Source organism: Chinchilla lanigera, unplaced genomic scaffold, assembly GCF_000276665.1.
Source record: "Chinchilla lanigera isolate Chin_1 unplaced genomic scaffold, ChiLan1.0 scaffold00064, whole genome shotgun sequence".
Classification (NCBI taxonomy): Eukaryota; Metazoa; Chordata; class Mammalia; order Rodentia; family Chinchillidae; genus Chinchilla; species Chinchilla lanigera.
In genome coordinates this window covers 2,789,786-2,813,950 of record NW_004955465.1, presented here as the reverse complement: position 1 = coordinate 2,813,950, position 24,165 = coordinate 2,789,786, and the positions used below count along the sequence as shown (strand labels likewise).

At 43.6% G+C, this 24,165-nt stretch overlaps 1 protein-coding gene across 5 annotated transcripts in view; it reads right to left on the bottom strand.

Annotated features, from left to right (window-relative positions):
- The window catches only part of Adtrp (androgen-dependent TFPI-regulating protein), a 102,198-nt gene that overhangs the window by 9,418 nt on the left and 68,615 nt on the right, over positions 1 to 24,165 (bottom strand). For 3 of the 5 annotated variants that reach the window (XM_005398823.2, XM_013521870.1, XM_005398822.2), the window contains exons 6-7: positions 13,682 to 13,833; positions 6,616 to 7,534 (exon numbers count right to left, since the gene is read on the bottom strand). In XM_005398823.2, the coding sequence (XP_005398880.1) occupies positions 7,500 to 7,534; positions 13,682 to 13,833 (187 nt within the window). In that variant the 3' untranslated portion in view covers positions 6,616 to 7,499. Of the gene's footprint in view, positions 1 to 6,615; positions 7,535 to 13,681; positions 13,834 to 24,165 lie in introns of those variants that run through there. The other 2 variants (XM_013521869.1, XM_013521868.1) reach the window with 1 other exon arrangement.

The following is a 24,165-nucleotide window of genomic DNA, read 5'->3' as shown; positions in this document are numbered from 1 at the left end:
GGCCCATCATCCTTTGGTCACTGTAACACAACATACCCACAGCACACTTTGTAACATACCCATAACCACACTCCCGCACAGACAGCTTAGTGTTCCCTCGGCTCTCGTCTTGCAAGGCCCCCTGGAATTGGGTTTTCAGTCCTTTCCCCAAGAAGCCACCAGAGAACCACAGCCGTGTGCATGTGGCCTTCTAACTCGCCCACTGGAAAGCACAGGTGACTTTCATGGAACACTATCAGCACAGCAGGCCCCTATCATCTGTGGTTTTGCTTTCTGAGGTTTCAGTTACCTGAGATCACCCATCACCCAAAAAACGTGAAAGGGAAAATTCCAGAAAGAAACCTAAGTTTTTAAGGGACTTTTATGCTAGCATATTGTTAAGGTCATTATTGGTCTTAGTCTCTTACTGTGCCTCATTTATAAACTAAATGTGTGCGTGGGATCAACAGTGCAGAGGGTCAGGTACCATCTACCACTACAAGCATCCCTGGAGGTCTGGGAGCACACTCCCAAGGATAAGGGGGTCGGCTATTCGGCCCTGCAGATAATCCCCCTCCTTTGTGCCCAGGGTCTCCAATGGCTCCCAAGTGGATTTAGAGAAGCTCATCTGTGCACTGGAAGGATACTCTGCAACAGTTCTCTCCTCTCTCTTGATTTGAGGATTGCGTAGAAATCCATATCACTGAGTGGGGAAACTGGCTCAACTGGTGACCGGCGGTCCTCTGGCCTCCTTCTCTTAGAGTGATTATGTGTGAGGACAGTAAAATGTTGCAGTGGCAGGAAGAGTCTGGCAGAGGAAAATACCAGCAGTGCCAGTACTATCTATTTTACAATAAAGAGAATTTTACTTAACCACGTGCTTTTAAAAGTTGGCAAAGTTGGGTTAATACATGTACATAAAATGACAGCATAATTGCCGTTTAGAATGTAGTTAGGAAAATACTCATATGGAAGGAAGCACATGTAGTCTGAGAGTTTTCAGAATCACACAGCAGATTCCCACCAAGGTAAAAGGCAGGCAGTATTTGTTTCCCTAACTCTGTGTCATCGTTGAACTCCATCATTCAATTCCTAATAAAATGTAGGTGTTGAGTGAAAACAAATCCCTAACGTGTAACCAAATATATCTGCTTGGGCCAGACCTAAGCCGCAGCGGAAGGTTCATAAGCTCTGGCTGTGGACGGGATCCCTCCCTGCTTCCTGTCAGTATCTCAGAGGAGCTGAGCCCAGCTAAGCAGCTAAGCAGCTGCCCACGGAGCCAGCTGGAGGACCAAGCTCAGCTCTGCCTTCCCAGATTGCTGCAGGGTGGACAGATGCAAACCTCCAGCCCTTTTGCAAATGGTTGCTGGAGGCCACCATGTCCCTACCCAGGCCACAAGATGAGATGGCTAGAGCAGTAAAAACCATGGGCACTTTATAATTATGATTATATGAGCTCTGTAGAGCAGTGTAGTGCCATGTGGTTCCACTCATTGAATTAACTTGAACTATATTATTATTGTTATTATTATTATTATTATTATTAGATTAAGGAATGCATTATCTTTAATAATACTATTATTGGATTAAGAAATAGCCGCAACACAGTCTAACTCATGTAAGAGGAAAGGCGGGTGGGAAATGAAAGGGTCTATCATGTTGTAGAAATGAATATGGTTTTATGAAACTTTTGTTTCATCTACACTCATGTACCCGCATGTGTGTTGTGTTATGTTATATGCTGAATCATGATATAAGTTTGTTACTGAGGGCATCTTCAAGATCAGATCAGATCAGAAGCTATTGGTGGAGAGGAAACTATGGAACGATGGGTCAGTTAGATCTGGATTTCAATTCTGATGCTACCAAAGGTTGCTGAGTATGTCACCTAAATCTGTGTGGGCACCAAACATGTATTTGAAGCTCATGGGATATTGTGCTCTGTGTTGTTTCTGCGGGCTACAGTGGGGAACGAGAAGCAGGCTCTGCCACAGAGCACAGTATCAAACTCTCGCCAGCATTTCAAGTCTCTGTGACTACTGATAGACAATGGGTAAAAAGTGATATCGTGGAAGCTCAGTGCTGCTCTAGGCTCTTCAGGTGCCAATGGAATCCGAGTTTATAACTGACCACCTTCATCTTGGGATACAGTAAATATCCATTAGATCTCTCAGGGAGGAGCAGAGAGGCAAGGCACACACTCAACCAACTCATGGCATTTCCCTTGGTGGATAATCACAAAGTGAGGCTGCCGCTGGCCCCTTCTGAACCGATTCCTTTGTTTACAACATCCTGGTTTTCACTCTGAGAAGCATGCACCCTCCCATGTTAAAATCTTCAAACCTTGACATTCTTCATTTCTTCACTGATAGCTGATCATGCGTGTGTCAAAGTCAATAGCAAGTAGTTACATGTTCAGATAGTCTCTTTCCATGTAAAATGGGAGGTTTTATCCCTGTCCAAAAATTTTTGTTACATTAGCAAGATACTTGGGATGGCAGTAAGAGCAGAGCCTGAAGAATCACACCATTCATGGATGTGACCGTTTGTCTTGACAGGTCAACTTCCCTGGATTAAGAAATGCCTAGCAGATTAGTAATGCCCACTTCCAGGTGTGTCCAAGTTGGACACGGAGGTGTAACCTTGGACACCACATATGGCCTCTTGCTTGCTCCTCTCTGCCATGGTTTCCCTGTGCTGCATCCTGGCTGCGATGAACCAAGCATCTTTGCACTGCCAACCCCTTCCACCATGATGTTCCTGCCTTGGAGCCAGCTGACCATAGACTGACTCTCTTGAAACTGTGAACTAAATTATACTTTTTCGCCTTTAAATTGTGGATGTTGGGTATTGTGTCTCAGCAATGATAAAGCTGACAAATTCAAAAGAGCTCAATAAGGTCACAGCCATGATGGTGTAATAACGTCAGTCTAAGTCCCTATGACAGCACAAATCACCCCTTACAAAGGGGTATGCAGGTATCTGAAGTAAAATAAATTCTGAGGTGCACAGCATTTGTCTTCAGTGTTTCCTGATCCCATTAAAGTGTCAGTCTCCATGCCTTGGATCCTAGTTTCCCACAGGCTCCCCTCTGGATAACCAGGTATGTCCAATTGGTCCATTTCAGAGCTCAGACTTACCTGCATTTCTTATGCTCCAGCCCACCCCTCATCCTCTCCTTATTATCAAAATCTATCCTATGTCCCATTCTACCCAAGTTCTTGTTCCATTGCTGGACATATGAGACTATAATCTGATCATCACTATTACAGGGTTTCTGGTACTGAAGGTGAAGAGTATCTTAAATGAAACAGTTATCCCTAGGGCTGAAGAGCTCAGCTTCTGGGGATGCCTAGGGTGGAAGATATTTGGTGATGAACTCAAGCTGTAAGTATTCCTCAAGTCAGTTTACATTTTCACTACTTTCTATTGGTGTGGAATTAAGCCCTATTTGAAGTCAACAATATGCAATATACAACCATTATTGAGTCCCTATTATCTTGATTAGTGAAACTTTGGATTGTTTCTAATGTTTGTTTTTTTAATTATTTTTATTCTCTTTAATTGTTTGATCAATCTTGCTTTCTTACATCTGGCAATCTGAGCAACTTCATTGAAAACAACAACATGTAATATAACAACCATTGTTAACTTCCTATCACCTTGTTTTGAAATTCTGTATAATTTTAATTGTTTTTGTGTTGTTTTGTTTTTGTCTTGGTTATTGTTATTTGGTTTTCTTTTCTCTTTAAAATAAAAAAAAAAGAGTTACGCCCCATTGGGAATAAAGATGGCCTTTGGCCTGAGGAGTTTACAATCAGGATGAGGGATCTTAGATGCCAGGAACTTTTATCCACCACTTTAAATCATCTTCCCCCCCCTCCACTATGTTCCCCTCTACATGGGAAGGGTGTGAGGAGTGGTTATGAAAAAGCTTTCTGGAAGAGCTGGGAAATGGCTTTCCAGTGAGGTCTGTAGCCGTGGACAACATTTATCCTACTGTAACTCTATTTTATTTATTTTTCCTTTTGCTGTGCTGGAGATGCGCAGGACCTTGGGCATGCTGGACAAGCACGAGCACCAAGCCATATCCCTAGCTGATTCACCAGAGCCGGCAGAGAAGGATCTTCCCAGGCAGACTGGCTCAAGTCAAGGTTGGGAATAAGAAGGACAATATACTGGAGGCCAAAGGGGAAGACCACAAAGGGAATGAAAAGTATCCTTTGTGGGCCATCTTCTGTTTGATGTCACTGTGGTCAGCTGAGGGCAAGACAGCCAGAGGCAGGAGGAGGTGTCCTCCAGAGGCACAGGAGCAAACCCAACCTCCCTTCAGTCACCTGGAGCCATTGCCTCAATGGAGCTGTCCAGGCCTGGGGCCCCAGGCTGGGGGCCTTTCCTCAGTGCCCTCAGCGGGGTGGCTCTTGCACACCTGTGGGGCAGGTGACCAAGTGCTAACTCCTGCTTCCCTTCCTGGAATCCTGGCCAGTTTCAATATACATAACACAGCTTAATCCACAGAAACAAGAGCTGCTGCAAGGCAGGTTCTTTCTCTTTTTTTTTTTCCCTCTCCAAGACATGGAAACCTTTATTTTCTCCCTACACCACAAACCAGTGCTGTTAAATAATATTGGATAATTGCACCTGCCGTACTCCCCATATTGTGCCGAGGAAAAATAATTGCTGGTTTTCTGCTTCGCCATTTAGCTGTGACTCCGTCATTTGACTCGGAGCATGTCATTTTCTCCCATTTTAGACTGTGTACAGTCAAACTGTGTGAAAGGACTCCCAGATAGCGGCCCTGCGTGTGTGAGTGGGCGCGGGCCTCATTCAGCAGTGATTTCTAATTTATACAGCATTGAAAATCCACAGCTATAAATAAACACCTCTGACTGGCTCTGCTGCCTACTCAAATGCTTTATTAAAAAAAAAAAAAAAAAAAAAACTTACCACCAGCTACATGAGAAAAGAAAATAAGCCTGTCTGGATGTGGAGTCGGGTTTGTGACTCCTGGGTCGGGCAGGGAGGACCTCTGCCTGGGATGGGATCAGGACTCAGCCCTGAAGCTGTGGTGAGGCCCAGCCTGGCCAGGCTTCCTGGCCCCCTCAGCACCACACGTGCAGGCGCAACGTGTGCTGGGGGATTACAGTACATGAAACCCGCTTCCTGTTATGACATATACTGCAAGCAAGTAGGTGCAGAGCAGCTCAAAATAGCTTGGGAAATGTGTGACCCTTTTGGGGAGAAGAAGAGGTAGAGGATTGTTTAGGCTGCCAGAGGACTCTTCCACCCCAATTTAAAATTGGTTGCACATGTGAGATGGAGACCTGGGAACAGAAGCATAGATGTGGGCCAGTCTGGGGTGGGGTGCGGTTGCTCCTCCCTCTGCATGGATGGGGGACAGTCTCCACCAACGAGAGAACCCCCTCCACTCACACCCTCTGTCCCCAGCCGCCCTTTTTTATCCAGCTTTGCAAGATGTGCATACCTTTTTTCTTAAAGAAAGACTTTCCGATGACCAGTTATGGCTTTGACCTATGATACAAAAAGATGGAGCTGGACTTTGGAATCACATAGCTATGTGACTGTGCACCTGTCATTTTTCTGCTTTGAACCCCAGGCTTCATTTTTTTTTCCCAGAGAGTTAGTTATTAAACATTTACTAGCTCAACACTATCGGAAGCTTTGTTTTCTCATTGTCAAATGATGGCACAATACATTGCCTACTTGCAAAATTTTGTGAGGCTAATGTAAGACTAGCTTATAAATTACCTGACACTATGCAAATATTATTGCTGGTATCATCATTTCAGCTCTATTATTGCCATTTTCCAACTATTAAGGGCCTCACACAGCCCTATACATGCAGCAAATGCTGTATCCCTTTTAATGGATGTTTAATCAGCATTCATTAAGGGGTTTTGTTATCTTTTCTTAAACTACAGCAGGTTATTGTGTGCTTAATATGTGCTTGATAGGAGATGGCCTGGAAGGATTTCTGGTGTTGGGGTAGTGGTCACCAGTGGCCAGTTCATGCTGCAATCCAGGTTTAATTTGGTTTTAGGGGATAGTAAAGCCACAAAAGAAATCTGCAGGCTCACTCAGCCCCAAGCTTACTATGACTCTGAGAAGTATGCAGCCTTTTGGGTGTGGAACTTTATGTGATTCCCCTGTAGACTTCACATTTGGGGGGCTTCCACCATGACAACTGCTTCTGGACTGTTGCTGAGACGAGGTGCTCAGAGCAGTTAAGAGGCAGCAGCAGGTGTAGGGATGAGGCAGTGTCCCACCTCAATCCAAGCAAGACTGGAGGCTCACATTCACATAGCAGTGGAGAAGGGGAGGAATGAACAGGTACCTGCTCTGGCTTCTCTTGGAGGGCAGCCCCACTGGCGTATTCCACCCTCTTCTCTAACTTCTAGTCTTAGTGTCCACTTTCACCAAATTTCTCCTTTATAAAGTTAGGTTGGAAAACCCCAGTCCAGTTTGTTCTGGCACCCACATTCCCACTCTTGTGATCCTAATGGCACACTGGAAAACTAAATTGTGTTCACTTAACAATAGACATTGGCCTTTAGTGTTCTTTAAAAATGTGCCTATGGATACAGGTCTGGAAAAAAACCACCAGAAAAATTCAAATAGGGTTCACAAATCCTTGTTAATCATCTGACAATTAGATGTAAATCTCAGCAGTTCTTAAAATTACATTATTTCCCATCCAGTCTGTTCCCTAAGTATAATGTACAACTTTTATTTGAGGAATTAATCAGTATTTGAATGGAAGAGATTTTAACAATGTCCATTTCACTGCTCATATCTGATCTAAATGCTCATTCTCCCAAAAGATAGATTTCCCAATATTTTTATAATATATTTTCTGACTTCCCCAATTAATTTGCTGTTGTACCAGGTAGATAGAAAACTTCAGTAGTGTCCACCTCCCTACATTTCTAAATCAAGAAACAAATGGATCAGAAATACCTGAAAATAACTAGCTCATTAAATACTTCTTTTTTTTTTTTTTTTTAGGAAAGTTAGCATTATTTTTTAAAATGGCACAGAACTAGAGTTAGGAGATTTGAGAGAATGAAGTCATTGTCTTCATTTCAACACAACTTTGATGCAGTTAACTTCTCCTTTGGGTCTTCACCAATTGTCCTCTTGACTTCTAAGTTTTTCTCTCTCCCTCTGTAAATATTCTCCCTGACACCAAGTTTACATGAGTTTCCTTGGCCTTTGGCCAGATTTTGACCAGAAGCCACCCTCCAGGGAAGTCAGACACAGGTAACAAGTTCTGAGACAGCAGGAATTGTTTTTGGCATGTACCATCAACATTTCACAAAACAAGGGTCTTCAAATAAAGCTACTCTTATAACCCTCTAATTAAATTTAAACATCACCCTCTATCCTTTCTACTTGCTTATGTCATTCTACCACCTCCTCCCAAAAGAAACAATAATAACAGATGAGAGAAAAAAGTCTCATGTTTTCTTCCTTCCCTGTTGTTGGAAAATAGCATACTATCACTCCATTTTCCTCCTGGGTAGCTTCTTGTCACCTGTATAAACAAGAACAGAGACATCTCAGGCTTCAGGATTTCTCTAACGGGTGTTCCTGTGTGGGTAGACAGTCACGTTGACGGGGCGGTGGTGGGTTGGGGTCACTTTTTCCTAGGGGGAAAGGGATTCTGTAAAACAGCAGCCACCACTACTACAAGGGTAAGAAGCCAACCTCTCTCCTCCTCTGCTCTTGCCTTCATGTGGTCCTGTGAATGAGGCACCACGTGCTGTTGCTTTTGGTGTGTTTGCAGGCTGCACCCATCTATGGGCCATTGCTGAGCTCACGGGTAGAGACCAAGTGACATCACAAATTAGAAAGGAAATAGAAGAGTTGATGTTCATCTAATTGAGTTAGTTCTATGACCTTTCACCAAACTTAAATTTAACCTAGGTGGAAAAGTACTGGCATGTGGACCTTGTAAGCAAACATTGTAGGAGCACCCTACTGAAACTGTAGTGTTAAACTTCTAGAATGACTTCCACTTACCCAGCAAGTTGGCAATTCCATATTTAGTGGTCATAAATCTTTGCATAAGCTTTGAAACTGATAACACTTCATTAGCTCATTGTACTTTCTGCCTGTTGCCAAATACTATCAAGTCTATGTTGAAATTTTTTTTGTCTTTCCGTGTCTTTTCCTTTATTCTAGAAGATAGATTTCTGGTAGTTCTTATTTGGTATTTGCTCCTAATTCCAGATTAAATTTACCCTTCACACCTTGCCACTTTCATTGATTATGTCTGTAATGGTGAACATTAAATATCTTACACTAATTTTATTTTGTTGTAGTGACCGGTGACTTGAAACTCTATTTTGTGGTCTCTTAACCACCCTGATTTTCTAGGACTGCCGCCTCCTGATCACACAACTCGCTGGTCATCCTTCTATTCAAACCTTTTGGCATTGTTAAGGTCACAATTCTCCCTTCTTTTGCTCTTCATCAATTCCAGCTGTCCTAGTCATGCCAACAAAGCCTTAGTATTTATTCAGTGTTGTAGGCTTTACACTGTTTTCATTATTTTCTGTTGTTGAAGTGAAAACCCCTTTCCATTAGGTCTTGTCTACATTACAATAACAGTATCTTTTCTGTTACAGTGTGAACTTTGGGCCTTTAATGAATTATTTATCAGCTAAATAAGCTAATTCAAGAGCTTCTTAAATTTGTCCCCTCTGTAATCACTTTGAGGGCTCCTAAAATTGTTTTTATCTATGTTTACCAATTCCAGCCCCTTCATTCTAACTCTGATTGTAATCTCCCTCCTTCAAGGTGAGATGTCAAGGATTAGAAACTCCCTTCTTCGTTTAGGAAACAGAACAGAACACAAACACTCAGAAAGCAGAACTGATGGTATGAAGCTCCGCTGGAGTTGGAAAGCAGCTGTCTCCTCCCACTAGATCACAGCCCCCTCCACCCAAGACCATGCAACCAGGTGGAGCACTAAGAAATGCCCATAGACCTGCTGCTGTGGTGTGCATGTGATGTGAATGTCCTCCAAAGACCCACTGTAATTGAAAACTTGGTCCTCAGGGTGGCGCTCTTGGGAGGTGGGGTCCAAGGGAGGCCGTTAGGCATAGAGGGTGTGCCCTCAGGGATGGTTCTCATGGACTTCTTGGTAGATGCCGTAAAAGCTTGCATTTGGCCCTCCCTATCTCTCTCTCATCTTCTGGTTTGAGACGTAATCAATTGCTTGGTCTCCCACTGTGATGTGCCACTATCTGCCGAGAGACCACACCAATCATGGACTTTCAGCATTTTCTCTTTATAAAGTCAGCTTCCTCTGGTATTTCATTATAAGAATGAAAAGCTGGCCAGTATGCTCATCAATATGCTAAGGAAGGCATCATTTCCACACAGTTTTTTGTATTGAGCTCCAGCAGTCATTTTATTCTATAGAGACACATGGCATAAATACCTCCGAAATCTTTCACTTTTTTTCCTTCTAGTAGGTAGAGTCCTTAGCTTTGAATTCTCACAGAGCTGAGCAGTTTTTTGACTCCTTTGAGTGTTCAGAATTTATCTCTGACCATAAACTGCTGGCTTAGTGATAGATTACATATCTTACCCAAACCAAATTCACACATGGATTTCAAACTCTGTATGTTGTTTGCTATAATGTTTCTAGACCAAGGAGAGTTTTCCCCAATGGAAAGTCTGTAAGCTGGCACCTAACAAGTTATATCCACCAAAGGGCTACAGAGATTTTAGACCAAATACTTCATGTTCATCTGCTGGCATGGCAAAGAAATCGTTGTTTTAATCAATATCACTATAAATATAATATACTTATATAATTACACACTTTATTATTCCAGTAGGTGAACACTGGATAAATAAAAAATGGGGAATTTGCCAGTGTTTAAAACTATGTATCTACAACTACAAAAGCTATTGCTTGACTTTGAAGTAAAAATTGCAAATTAAATGAGAAGCTTGAAATAGCATGCATTTCAAATCTCCACCTCCAGGGATGTGGATGGACTTAGTCTGGAACTGGTATAAGAATTAATATTTCTAAAGCTCTTTATGAAGCCAAGGTTAAGAATTCCTGTTGGAGATTCACTGGCCACATTTAATGGGCTGCGAAGGATGTTTTGCCGTATTCTTGACCACTTGGTACTTATCTTGTGACTCTCAACCAGGCCACACACTTTCTCAGGATTTCAGGAACAGAGATTCCAATGAATTCGAGCCTCAGCTAGCACGGCCCCCTCTTTTGCTATAAGTCCTAGAGTACGTGCACCATCTCTGTCCATATCTGCATTTATTTAGGTGGTTCTTACTTTCGAGCACCTTCAGTTGGGAAATTGACTAATTGGTGCATAAAAACACGGAAGAAGATGGAAATGTCCACACAGAGAAGAAAGGTGGTGGGCGTTGCTGCAGAACAATACAGTGGACAGCAACACTGACTGCCCCTGAATCTGGGCCCTTCCCTAGGCACTGCACACTTAGCAAGTCATCTAGGACCTCCTTGGTCATAGAAAAGGGCTTGAGTATTGTTTCACCATGACAAGAGAAAACTGGAGCCCAGAGCTCTGTGTGTCGTTCCCATCCTTCCAGTGTACAAGCAGGAGGATTGAGGTTGAAACCCAGGCAGCTTGGCCCAGAACTTTCCTCCTCACCACTGCCTCCCACCACTTCACTGAAGCTCTCCTTTGAATTGCTGTTCTCATTCAAAGAAGCTGAGGCTGTAGAAAGACAAGAGGAGGAAAAGTGTAGCCCTCGATATGGACAAACTGGGTGATGACGCAGGTTTCCATAAATCCAGATGTGGAGAAGGACTGAGAGGGGCGGAGCCAGACAATTGTTTGCCCAAACCTGAGCAATATTAAACTGCAAGCACTGCATAGTAGTCATAAATAAACAAGGACCACCCTAGATATGCTGGGCCTTATGCTGGTACTACTTATATCTAATCCTATCATTGGTGAGAGGAAGCACATTGCCACAGGGTTCATGCTTGGATTGGGGCCGGGTGAGACACATATTGCAAATTTCTTGATTCCAGTATCAATGGTCTTCCATTTTATCCTGCTTGCCTTAACATGCATCACTTCTTCAACAGCTCTCCAACAAGCGTACCATATCACCACCTTCCTACCACTCCTCCAACTCCCATACAGTCCTCCTTAGAGTCACTCTTTGCTGTCACCAGAGCACTCTTGGAAAAAGTCACACTTCATGCCTGGAGAGAAGTGGCATTGGGAAAGCCAGAAGAAATGAGGAACAAGATGTACTCCTAAAATAAGAAAGCCAAGGGTGCATGTAAAAACAAATTCCTAAAGCAGTGGTGGAAAAGCAGTGATATGAAGTGATACACTAGGTGATGGGGTGGGAGCAAGAGCACTTGGGAAGGATGTGGAGTCCAACCAGGGAAGGTTCCCAGGCCGAGGTCAGTTAAAGCCACTGAGTAGATGTGATCCAGGCAAAGGCTGGGAGACCATAAGGACAGAAGTTGATGGAGTTAAGAAGCAACATCAACATGGAGGGAAAACAAGCAAACTGACGGTGCAGGGGCACAGATTTAGAAGAACATGAGCAAATATCAAGACAAGGACTCCATCACAGAGATGCTGTGTCATTCCAAGGGCTTGGATTTTCTTCTGTAAGGTGGGGAGGGCTAAAGTCTTATAAGGAGATGACATGGGAAATGTATTCACATAGATTGTTCTGTTTGATTTTCAGCAATTTAAAAGCATTCACTGCCACTGCAATTTTGAAGCATTCCTTAAAAAATTTCTGTTTATTTGCAGTTAGTAAAGTTCAGGACAAAACACATTTGTGACCCTATTTTAATGTTCTACAGGACTTTTTATCCATTCTTTTTTCAAGAAGCTAAAAACCCATCATCATTTATAATAGTTTCTATAACCCACATGAACATCTGCATATGTATGATGTGAATGAGGATCCATATGTTGATACTGGCTCATTTACCCATTTGGACCTAATTGTAATGAAAACTGGATGTAGTACCTAAACAATGAGGCTTATTAAGAAGAATTTTGTGTGGAAAATAGTGATTTCTAGTATAATAAATGTAGAGAAATTTTTCTTTTCTGGATACTTAAAATTCACTGTAGAGTAGCAATTTAAAAATTAACCATTATTGAACTCAATACAATTGACTTAAGAAGTTATTGTTCTCTAAATAAGTAATCATGTTTTTTCCTATGCTTCTTCTATCTGCCAAATTTCAAATGTGTTCATTTCTTCTTTCTTCTCTCTTCTTTCTTTCTTTCCTTCCTTCTTCCTCCCTCCCTCCCTCCCTTTCTTCCTTCCTTGATTCCTTCCTTCCTTCTTCCTCCCCACCTCCCTCCCTCCCTCCTTCCCTCCTCTTTCCCTTCTTTCCTTTCTTCCTTGCTATCTTCCTTCCTTCCTTCTTCCAATATAGACTTGGGGAAGGCATCAGAAATCATAACCCAGAATTTCAAGGAATCAAAAACCATTAGAATCTGATATCAACACATCTGAAATGTTAACATATTTTTTTTCTGGCTATTTTCTTCTGATTTGAAATCTTAATTCCAAGAGTAACTTTTAGCATTTCATGCTTTAAGTGTTTGCTTCCACAAAGGATGTTGCCTTCAACATTCTTTTTTTTTTACCAAGTTCTCTAAGAGCAGCAAGGACATTCAGGTTGCTTGCCTATTTCTCCAGGGCCTCAGCCACCCCTCAGAAACACACACTGGGCAACACTGACCCCTCTGAAATGGTTGAGCTTGTGCACACATGGGCTTATGCTTCACACTGCTCATGTAATGGGCAGAACACACCATTTCTGTTTTAACAGAACAGAAAAGCATGTGAGCAACTTGCTTTTCTGTGGGGGGCTCTTTTGCTTTCCTGTGCGCAGAATCAGTGTGGGGTTTCTGCAATCTCCTTGTGTAGGGAAAGGAATCATGGGTATTTTGTAAGCTGACTTTCTGATATCTGGAGTTACTTTTCCCACCAAAGGATACTCGGTAGGTGGTGAGGTAAGAAGGGGGAAGCAGGGAGGAAAATAAAAATTTCTCTTCTTAAATCAACTGAATTAGGATTATTCTTTCCTGATGAAGAGGCAACATGGTTCTACCCACCTGTAATTAGAAAGCTTAGCTCACTGACATGTCCTGAGATCCTGACTAAACGAGAATTCCAGTCTCAAGCATAACATGATTTTATCCAGTGAAGGCTTATTAAGGTCGAGAAGCAAACTACTGGACGAGGGATAGGAACCCATCTGGGACTGCATTACAGAGGTTAGGAGAGCTAAGACGTTTACCAGAATCCATTTCCTTCAAAAGGGAAGCCATAAGATTTTAACAGCACGTGTCCTGTGTGGAGGGAGACTATAAAAACATTTGTAATGCTTAGGATGCGAGAGAATACCTTCTCTGAATCCTTAGTCTAAACCAGATTTAGTTTTCAAGTTAAGTGAGATGCTCTTTGGGGGAGGAGGGGAGATAATTTGGTGGAGTCCTTTGACTGATCAACTCGGTCCAGGCTTTTCCTGTGCTACTTCGGTGAGACCAATCAGGGTTCTTTGGGCAAAGGCATCGAACACCCTTTCCCTCTGTTTGGATGAGTTTTTCCTTTGGGTCCCAGGAGGAGTAGGGAAAGGGTAAGAAAAAAGTGTCTCTGTACCAGAGAGCAACTCACTGACCCCATTTCCAGTGGTTGAGTCTCTCTCCAAGTAGAAAGAGGCTGGCAGTCAGGCTGTAGCTGAGAAAGAAGAAGGCTGCGAGGCCCACGGGGCTGAGTTTTGCCAACACAGGATACACCCAGTGACCTGTCTTGGAGTGCAGCCACAGGACCCTGCAGATAACAAGAAGAGCAATAACTAATGACTCGGGCAGCAGAGACTACCACGCCCTTTTACCTGGAACCTAGCCAGGTGAAAAGCAGTTATGAGAAATGAGTGTCACCAGCTGAAATATTTCCAAAAATCTACTCAAGTGAGTCTTTCCCTGGTAAATTTCCTTGACTTAGTAAGACATCTTGTTTCATGAGGTGGGCGGGGCTTTTTCCTCTGATACATTAAAATCCAGTATTGGTGAAAACATATGGAAAACACACGACACTTCATTAGCCAAAGACAGTGTGTGAGCACATGAATAAATTATTCCTCTCCCTGAAGTGTATAACTTGCTGAGACACTGAACCAGCTACTTGCTAGATGGTGTCCATTTGCTGGCTCCTAGCCAAAGAAGTGAGGTTTGCTTTTTATTTTTTTTGGTGTCTAAGAGTAAGGACCAGTCTTCCATCCACTCTCCAAGTCCCGCTGGAGTAGGAGGAGCAGCAACACCACTGCCCTAGTATAGCGTAGTTGGGGCTTAATTGCTGGCCCTGATGCTAGCTCATGAATATAATCGTGGAATGAGTGTTAAATAGGAATAGTTGGACTTAGAGTGAGGCTCAGATCTTGCTCACATGAGGATAGAATATAAGTCATTTCTGTGAGCCAAGAGAAGGGAAAGAAATGCTAGGAGAGAAGCTGTGATATCTAAGTGGAGCCTAAAAATGCAGTTTGCTGGAAACCGACTGTGCTGGAAGATGCCAAAGTCTGAAATAACTTAGGAATTAAATATGGGAAAGATGTTGCATCAGCTATATTTATAATTGGTCAGGAATACAAAATCTGGAACCAGGCTTCTGTGATTCAAATCCTAGCTTGACCGCCTATTAGGTATGTTACCCCCTGCACTTTATCCATTATAAAGTGGGGATCTAAGCCATGTATAACTTGTAAGGCTGCTATAAAAATTAAGGAAGTTTATATGTGGTAACTGAACACATCTATTGTATGTAAAATACATAGAACAGTGCCTGGCGTACTGTACTCATTTGACAAGAGCTCATCTCTGTACATCAAATCAGAAGACAGAAAGGGCTATCTGTGGAATGGGAAAACATTTGCAAAACAGGTATCTAATCAGGAGTTAATATTCAGGGTATAAAATTGTTCATATACCTCCACAGAAACCCCTAAGCAACTCAATTAAAAATAGCCAAAGAACCTGCCTACATATTCTACAGAGAAGATATACAGACAGCCAAAAAATGAGTCAGAAGACGTTGAACATCGCTAGTAACTGGGAAAATGCAAGAAAAGCACAATGAGATACCATATCACTTACACAGATGAAGGTGGTTACAATTTTCAAAGACAGAAAATAACAAGTGTTGGTGAGGATGTGGACAAACTGGATTCCTCGTGCAGTATTGGAAAATGGAAAATGGTGCATCAACTATGGTAAACTACACTGCAGGCCATGAAAAATTTCAAATAGATTCATTGTACAATCCAGCAATTCCACTTCTGGGTATGTACCCAAAGGATTTAAAGCACGGACTCAAAGATCTAGTTGCACATCCATGTTCACAGCAGCTTTGCTGACATTAGCCAAAAGGTGGAAGCAACCTAAGTGTGCATTGTGGGATGACTGGATGTTATGGTTTGTGTCTGGTTGTCCCCCCAAATCCTCATGCAGTCATGGAGCGGGCTTCTAGATTTATGATTGGTCAATAGTCCCACGCTGGGGTTATGGGAGTGAGTGCTACTCCATAACTACCTGGGGCAGGTAGTTTGCATATGTAAGGGAGAGAAAGAAGCTGCTTGTGCCACTCCTCCCTTTTGTGCTTGCTGCTTTTGCTATCTTCTGCCCACCATGAACGGTTGCCTTCTGCTGTGTGCCACTCTGCCTTGGAGCCAGCCAAGTATGGACTGAAACCTCCACAAACTCTAAGTTAAAGCAATCTTTCCTATCTTAATTTTAGGCATCAGGTATTTTGTCTCAGCAATGAGAGAAAAGTAACCAAGACACTGGATAAATAAAATGTGGCATGCTATACATGCACTTCAAAAAAGAAAAACATTCTGACAATGCTACAACCTGGATAAACCTTGAAGACACTTATTTCATTACAGTGAAATAAGCCAGTTACAGAAGAACATGTACTAAATAATTCCATTTATATGAGGAACCACCAGTGTCAACTTCAGAGAGACAGAAACTACATTGGGGATTTTAAAACTTTGGGGACATGGAGTATCTTAGTCATTTTCTTTGTCACTCTTACAAAATACCTTACACCCACAAATGTAAAAGAGAGGCTTATTTGGCTCACATTTCAGTCTGTGGTCAGCTAGCTCCAAAGAAGAAACAGTGTAGAAAAGCTGCTCACGTGGTGGTGTCCAGGAAGTAGGAAAAGAGAGAGAAGGGAGGAACCAGGAAGGAGATTTGCTTCTGGGTCATGCTGTCAGTGACCTGCCTCTTCCCACCAGGCCCCAACTTGTAATGGCACATTTAGCATAGTAGCCCATAATTCAATCACCCTTCAGAAGCACCACCTAGGAGCACATGAAGGTTTGAAGAGATATGTAGATACAAACCACAACAGGCAGGATGGGAGTTAGTGTTAATGGGTTCAGAGTTTCAGTTTGAGAAAAAGAAGACCTTCTGGGGATGGATGGTGGTGATAGCTGTACAACAGTGTGAATGTACTTAATGCCAATGAACTACTCACTTGAAATGGTGAAAATGATAAATTTTATGAGATGTGTATTTTAGTACAACAAAAATTGAAGGAAGCCTCAGTCTTAGGGTCATGTAAACTCATTCAGTGGTTGGTCCTGGCTTTGCTGGGATCAGCTTGTTCTCCCAAAACCTGTGTGGAGGCATTTTCCAAGCTGATAATGATGTCATTATTACTACTAATATTGGAATTCCTTAATTTTTTAAAAATTGGTAGTCCTGGGAATTGAGCTCAGAGCCTCACACATGCTAGGAAAGTATTCTAGTGCTGAGCTACATCCCCTGTCTTTGTTCAATTTTATTTTGGTGTACAAACATGCTAAATTGCCCAGACTGGAATTTGTGATCCTCCTGCCTCAGCCCTCAGATTAGTTGGGATTTATAGGTGTGCTTAGAATTCTTCAAAATGTACGTCCCAGGGATGCCTGATAGGATACCACAGTGCTCTTTACCTACATCATTGCTTTTTGTGTCAGGACAGAGAAACTATAAGGGGCAGAAAATAGATATTGTGAAGTAGATAAAACTAGTGGGTTGGTTAGTGGATCTGAACAGGCTCCACAGAGGTTGCCGCAATTAGCTCCCATTGTTTACTTTATATACTGAAATTCAGACTTCCAATTTCCATGCACATTTATACAAGAGAGTCTACAAATAAGGACATCTCCCTAGAGCCCTGGAAAGTTCTTGTTCACTTTTGTTTCTTTCCGCATAAAGCTCTTGGAGGAAAGTTCTTGAGGTAAGTGAATGAATTGTGTATTTTCACAAAGAAAGTGCCAAGAAAGTTATAGATGTGTTAACTGACAGAGGAGAAAGTAATGGAAATATAAATATAGTGAAGGGCACTTAGCAGAGAGCGTGGGTGGGGAGAGGGTTGCAGTAGACATCAATTCTTTAAGGCTTGCTGGAATATATGGGGGAGGGACCAAAGGAGAGGAAGAGAGAAAGAGAGAGACAGGGAGGGAGGGAGGAAGGGAGAGGGAAGGAAGAAAGGGAAGAAAGAGAATGAGCGAGGGGGAGGGAGGGAGGAAAGGAGGAGGGAGAAAAAGAGGCAAGGAGGGAGAGAAGCGAGCAGACAGAAACAGGGAAGGAGGAGGAGGGGAACTGTGCACTTGGCCGTCCTCCATCTCCTCAGGTCAGCTCTTCTCGCTCCAGGTCCAGGTTCAGCCCCATGAGATTATGTAAAAATGTTCCCCAGGGCACACAGTCCATCTCTCAGCCCAGGCTCTGCCGCTGCCTCTGCCACTCTGTTTATCCCCTAGCTGGGCTTTCTCCCTTCTTTCAATCCACTTTCCACACCCCACGCCACTGCCAGGAGCCCAGTGATTTTTCCAAAGGCCTCTGCTTGCGACGCCCCCCTACCTCAGTGGCTCTCCCTGCAGCAGCAGAGCAGCCACACTCCTGACCCTGGCCTGCCTGTTCCGCAACCCTACCTCTCACCCTCACATCTGCAGCCCACCCCCACCCCACTGGACCCCTTTCTGTTTTTTTTAATGAACCCAGCTCTGCAGTTACTGGGCCCTCACCCCTGTGGTTTTCCCCCAGGTTTCTGTCCCTGGGACACACTTGATCTGCACTCGCTGAACCTTACTCACACTTCCAGCCACCAAGTAAAAGTCCATTTCTCTGAAGAGATCTCCCGGTACGCCTTCCCTCACCTCACTGGGTTGGGCTCCTGGGTCAGGACCCTCCCATGCCCGAGGACACTGTCACTGCTGTTAACTGGATTGCTTTCCTCACTCGCCTAGAAGCCCCTCCATGCCACATCTGGGATCCACCGTGCCCTTCCATGATCTGAGCGCCTGGGACACAGATAGCTCTTTCCATTGTTAAATGGATGGTGGTTTGGGCAGCTCTGGGAGGAGGTATGTTTGTTTCTGAAATATTCACAGAAGTTGTTGCCGACAGCTCCCAGCTGCCAGCCCACCAAGACCACTGCAGCCTTTGAAGATTGGGAAATGCACCCAGTGGCCTTCCTCCCGATGTCACCTTATTAATACTTTGAGGAGGCCAGCGTGCAGCCCTCCATTCATGTGGCAGAAAGGTGACCGATGTGCTTGTTAGCTGTCTGCCATGGGAATCTACGGGAGCCAGTCTGCGTGGACACCAAACCATAGCTAAAAACTAATCTCTTAGAGGCTTCTCCTGATAAATCTCGCAGTGCCAAAATGGCTGTTATGAAATTCGGATTTTCTCTGTCTTATCAGTAGGGAAATAGTGGCAGTCTGGCATTAGAGATGAGTAGATGGCAGAGTCTTGTGGGCTTTTGGAACATAGTTCTTGAAGTGTTAACACTCGTGCCATTTTAATGGCCAGGTAGAATAGATCAAATAAGAGGAGTGAAGCTGCTAGGGTTTGGATAAAATGTGTCCCACTCCTACCCACTGCAAACTCACACAGAAATGTAATGCCCTAAGCTTTGTGTTAATAATATCAAGTGAGTGAAAATTTAATCTGACTATGGGGTTTAGAGTTGGGGTCCTTGGGAAGTGATGAAATCAGATGAGGGCAGTACGGTGGAGCCCCATGATTGAATCCTGGTGGCTTGGAGAGGGAGAGAGATCACACAGACACAGAGACACACCAGGCTCCTACTAGGACACGATGCAGTCAAGGTCTTTGCCAAGTCTGTGCTACTATTTGGACTTGAAGCCTGCAAAACCATAAGCTAAATAAACCTCTTTTTTCAATAAAGTAGCCTGCCTTGTACATTTTGTTATAGTAATGAAAACCTGTCTAATACAAAAGAGAAACAGCAGCAAAAGTATTAGATAACTAGTTTGCCTAGATGCTGACAGTATCAGCCATGAAGACAGCTGTTGGTATGGTAGCCTTTTCATGGAAATTTAAAACTGTGACCCAAGGACTGGGGGCACAGATGAGTGGTAGAGCACTTAACTAATATATCCAAAGCCCTGGGTTCAGTTCCCAGCAATAGGTCAATCAATCAATCAGTCAATCAAGGGCCCAGTCTCTCCCTGAATCCCCTGCAGATACAAAGCTTCCTCCTTTAGGAACCATGACCTAAGAAGGTCTTGGTTTTTTAGCCCTCAGTCATTTTCTGCTTCCTTTGCTGTCCTCTTGCCCCAACCTGTCCTTTAGATAAGGGCATTTCCCCAGAGTTTTCTTCTTGGTTCTCTCCTTCCCTTCTGCTCCTCCTCCCATCTCTCTCTGAAACAATTTCACCCACCATGAGAGTCTGCTCCTTGGATTTCCCTAGATCCATCTCTCTTAAGATCACCTGGTATGAATTTCCAAGTGGGAGTTCTATTAGAAGGTGCTTCTCAATCTTGATTGAAGACTATAAATACTTTGTGGGGTTAAAAATTCCAGTGCCCAGGACACACCCTAAACCAATCAAACCAATATTACTATTAGTTTGGGGCATAGGTCCTAGATGTGGAATTTTAAACTAACACTTTTACTTTTACCCAAAACTATTTTTTTTATACTTCACCTTTGTCTATTAATGGAATCACCACATTTCCAGTTCATTAGCTTACAACACTTAGGAATAACCTTATTTTTTTCTTTGCATTTGTCCATTACATGTCATTTAACCCACAAATATATTCTGTTATTCAGCAATGTGTCTCACATATGTCTCTCATTTGTGACTGTACAGCTGACTGGTGCTATTTCTAACTTCTGTTGGAGAACTTGTGATTTTAGACAGGAGCTAGGTTTGGACAGGAATGATGAGAAGCATAGATAATATTTTTGTCTTCTAGCTCTCTACTTCTATAACTCTTCAATTTGTGTTCCAACTGGGCTGAACCAAATGTTGATCATAAAATGGCACAGTGTGGAATACTTACATTTATTTTCATATGTTCATTTACATGACAGCTAAACAATCCTTCTGAGGAAAATGAGGCTAGAATACTAATACCCACTGAGATTCCAGGCCATACAACTATGGTTGTCCTTGAAGGTCCTCTTTGAAGGTCATATTTTAGGAAAAGTTAACACTGGCTCTGGGAGCAAATTCCCATAATGCATTAATGGGAAAAGGAAGAAATTACTGCTGCTGGTTGTGGCAAGGTTGATTTCTGGCTGATTTCACCTAGAAATCAGCTTAATCCACATCTTAATGTGCTCCTAGGATAACATGTATAAATGTGTATATGTAAATGAGGCACGAATTTAAAAGATTGTTATACTTGAGGAACCCAGGAAGCTTTGCTGGGAGACCTCACCTGAGTGAGCGTAGTGTGGAGGAAAGAATTCTCTGCCTCATAGGAGCTGCTGTGCAGAAGTGACTTTATACATGCCCTCCCTCATGGCTGGGTAAGAACTGCTTATCTGTGGGACACTTGTGCTGGGCCTGAAATCCACCCACATCCACTGGCAGATACATCTGTGGCACCAGCAGACTTCTGGTCTACCCAGAGCAGGGTGAAGGTCCCCTGAAGTCCAGGGCTTATGGTCAGGAGTATTTTGCTACTTCTATCAACAAATAGAGCATCAAGTGAGTAATGGCAGTGATGGTATCCTTGAAGTGGGAGTGACATGCTAAGCCTTAAGGCAGTGCCATGTGGAGATGTTGTGCCCAAGAGGCTGGGAATTATGGCTTTGCCATTTGTATGGGAAAAATATGCTCAGGACCTGTGTACAACATTGACTTATAAGCACTGGATAAGTTACTGGAACTCTTTAGGGATGGAGTCCTTGGGAGTCTGGGCCACCCTCAGCCAGGTGGAAGGGCACTCCAAGCACTCACATGTAGGAGGTCACTGCCACTGAAAAATCACCTTGGATGAAGAAAAAGACATTATGATTAAACTAGGTAGTACCCTGGCCAATTTTTATTTTCACATTGTTGTTTTATGTTATGTTGTTTCCTATCCCTTGTTACTCCAATCCATTTTAAGCACTATTGCCAAGATGGAGTTTCTAAAGCATAATTCTCTGCTCAAATTATTATTACTTTTCTTTCTGACCCCGCAGCCTACAGAAACAAACAACAGCAAAGTCTCCCATCATATGTGCAGGTGGTCCCCCTCTTACTATGGTTTGACCCAATGATCTATGATGCTTTGACTTAATAATGACAGAAAAGTGATAGGTGTTCAGCAATTTTGCATTTGGATCTGATCACAGGTCCAAACATCTCTCAATGCTGGGCAGTGACAGTGATCACAGTTCCAAGTCAGCCAAAACGAGAGGGGATACAGTCAGTGTTCCACTGTGTGTTGCATTACTAAGTTCTGGTGTCCAGTAAGCCAGGTAGATTTGGTGAGTTATGATAGTTTCAATTTTTGCAGGGTGTATGGGGATCTAACCCCACCCTAAGTTAAGGAAGTGTGTGTATGTGTTTCCCCCCGCCAGTCTGCCACCCTATTCTCCATGAGCGGTAAGCCTGGGGCTATTTCTTATTAGCCTCTTTCACGAGTGCATCCCACTGAAAAGAATCATTGACTGTTTCTCACATGTGCCCAACACCTTCTATACTTGGGGATGGAGCCACATGGCTCAGTTTCTCTCACCTGTCACAGCTCCAATCCTACTGGTCCCTTCAAGGCCCAAGCCCAATGCCTGCCTTCTGTGACGCCCCCACGCTCCTTAACCAGAGAGATGCTTCTCCCCCTTCGTGTTCCTGTGGCTCCTTGTATATTTTCATGACATTTCATCACTTCCCAGCTTATGTTGTTATAATATGATGCATGGCTCATTTCCACTTATTAAGTATAAACCCCCGCAGGCTGGGGCTTGGCCTTATGTAACTTTGCCTTTCCCAGCAGGACCAGCTGTGTGTTAGGGGAAATATTTGTTCAATAAAAGAAGGAATAAAAAGCAGGAGAAGGAACATTGCTATTTCCCTGCTCCCCACCACTGCCTCGAAGAGAGAGAGGTGAGGTGTTTTGGGCTGAGAGAGCAGGGAGGAGCGAGTGACCATATTTATAGGTGACTAATGCTTTCCTAAGGAAATGGAAGATTTGCAATCATTACAGCTTTGCAAAGCTTTATTTCCCCACTTAAGGGCCAGCCCTCCAATTTTGCAATCTGAAAAATAGCAGAAATCCAGTAACACAGGGAAGGCCATACCCACATCTCAGTGGCTATTTTTAGGTCATTGTAGCATGGTTTGGGCAGTGAACAGCTTCTGCAGCTCAGAGATCCTGCTGATGTTCTCACCTATGTTTGCTTCTCATGCTCCCTCAGGCCCAACTGTAGGTTCCTCACCTCATCCATTTCCCCCAAACCCTCCAAGGTGGTGCACCTAACAGCTGACCCATGACCACTTCTGTGCACATCTCTGTGGATAGCCACAGCTTGTGGTGCTTGATGATAGCCGTCTGGAGTCTGAGGGCCCGTGGGCCCCAGCACACTGTGAAAGGGTGGAGATGGCAGGCAGCCCTGACCAGGGAATGGATAGAGACAGAGCAAGATAAAATGCTGTCTTACAAGTGTATTTGATTTTTTCTAGCAAAAAAGGGGGTGGGGCTTAATGGACCAAATCTTGATGTACTATTTCCCATTAGTAATTCAAAGACCAAATCCCAAGTCATTGCAGCTTCCCGGCATTTGGGCCCAGACTCTCTCATTCTTTCTGGTAACAGGCTTCCATCCCTTCCCTCCACTGGCTTCATCACTATGACTTTAGGGACCCAGCTAAGCACAGAGCTCAGCAAAAACACCATGAAAGACTTGAAGGGCACAGAGATGAGGGCAAGCTTCTTGGGTTGCCCACCAATCCAGCATTTAACAAGGTAGCTTTTTACATCCATGGAGTGTAACACACACCTGCCATGTGAATCCACTGGGAAGAGAAGGGGGTTTTCCATAAGAGGACCTTGGATCACATTGGTTTCGGTCCCAACTTTGCTCCCCCACTCTCTGCCACATGACCTCAGGGTGTCATCCAACTCACTGGAGCTCCAGTTTTCTAAGGCCAGGCAATCTCTGAGTCATCACCTATCGCTCACACTCTCTGACTTTACTTGTGAGTTATTAAAAGTGTCACCTGGCAGTGAGCTAACATCAGTTGTCCAGAGTTTCCACAAATGAAAATGCCGCCACTGGTGGATCTACCCATCGTGCTCCTCTCCATCCTGGTTTCTACACTTCGGCCAGAAACATCTCACTCATCTCTTGTCTTACATGAACCACATCATTTAAGTCTCTGGTTAAGACTTTTTCCTCAGAAAAGCACTCAGTTTAAAAGTCCATGTTCATTGATGTGGGTTCATGACCTCACTTTTTCCTGTCCTCCACCCCAGCCAGCCCTCGGCTCTTCCAGTCTTTCCCTGAAGGTCTTTTCCGCAGCTCTGGTGACTTATTCCTACTCTGTCTTTGGGTGTCAGTGTAGCTAGCTCATCCCTTCCCTTTAGAAATCCAGGCTTGAACTTGCCGGTGTGTGCCACAACCCCAGGTTTACCTCTACTTGAGTTTCACCACTCTGCTTCACACCGTCTGTTCACACCCCTCTTCCCTAGACTGTGTTCAAGCACAGTGGCCTTCGTGTACCCCACTACACTTTCAGTATCTTAGCACAGTGCCTGGCACTCGGGAACAATTGAAGGGACATAGGAGGTGCTCATACCCACCTCTCTCCTAGTGCATCTTCTTTCCCCAACCTCCTGGGAGCCCTGCATCTTTGGAACACCTG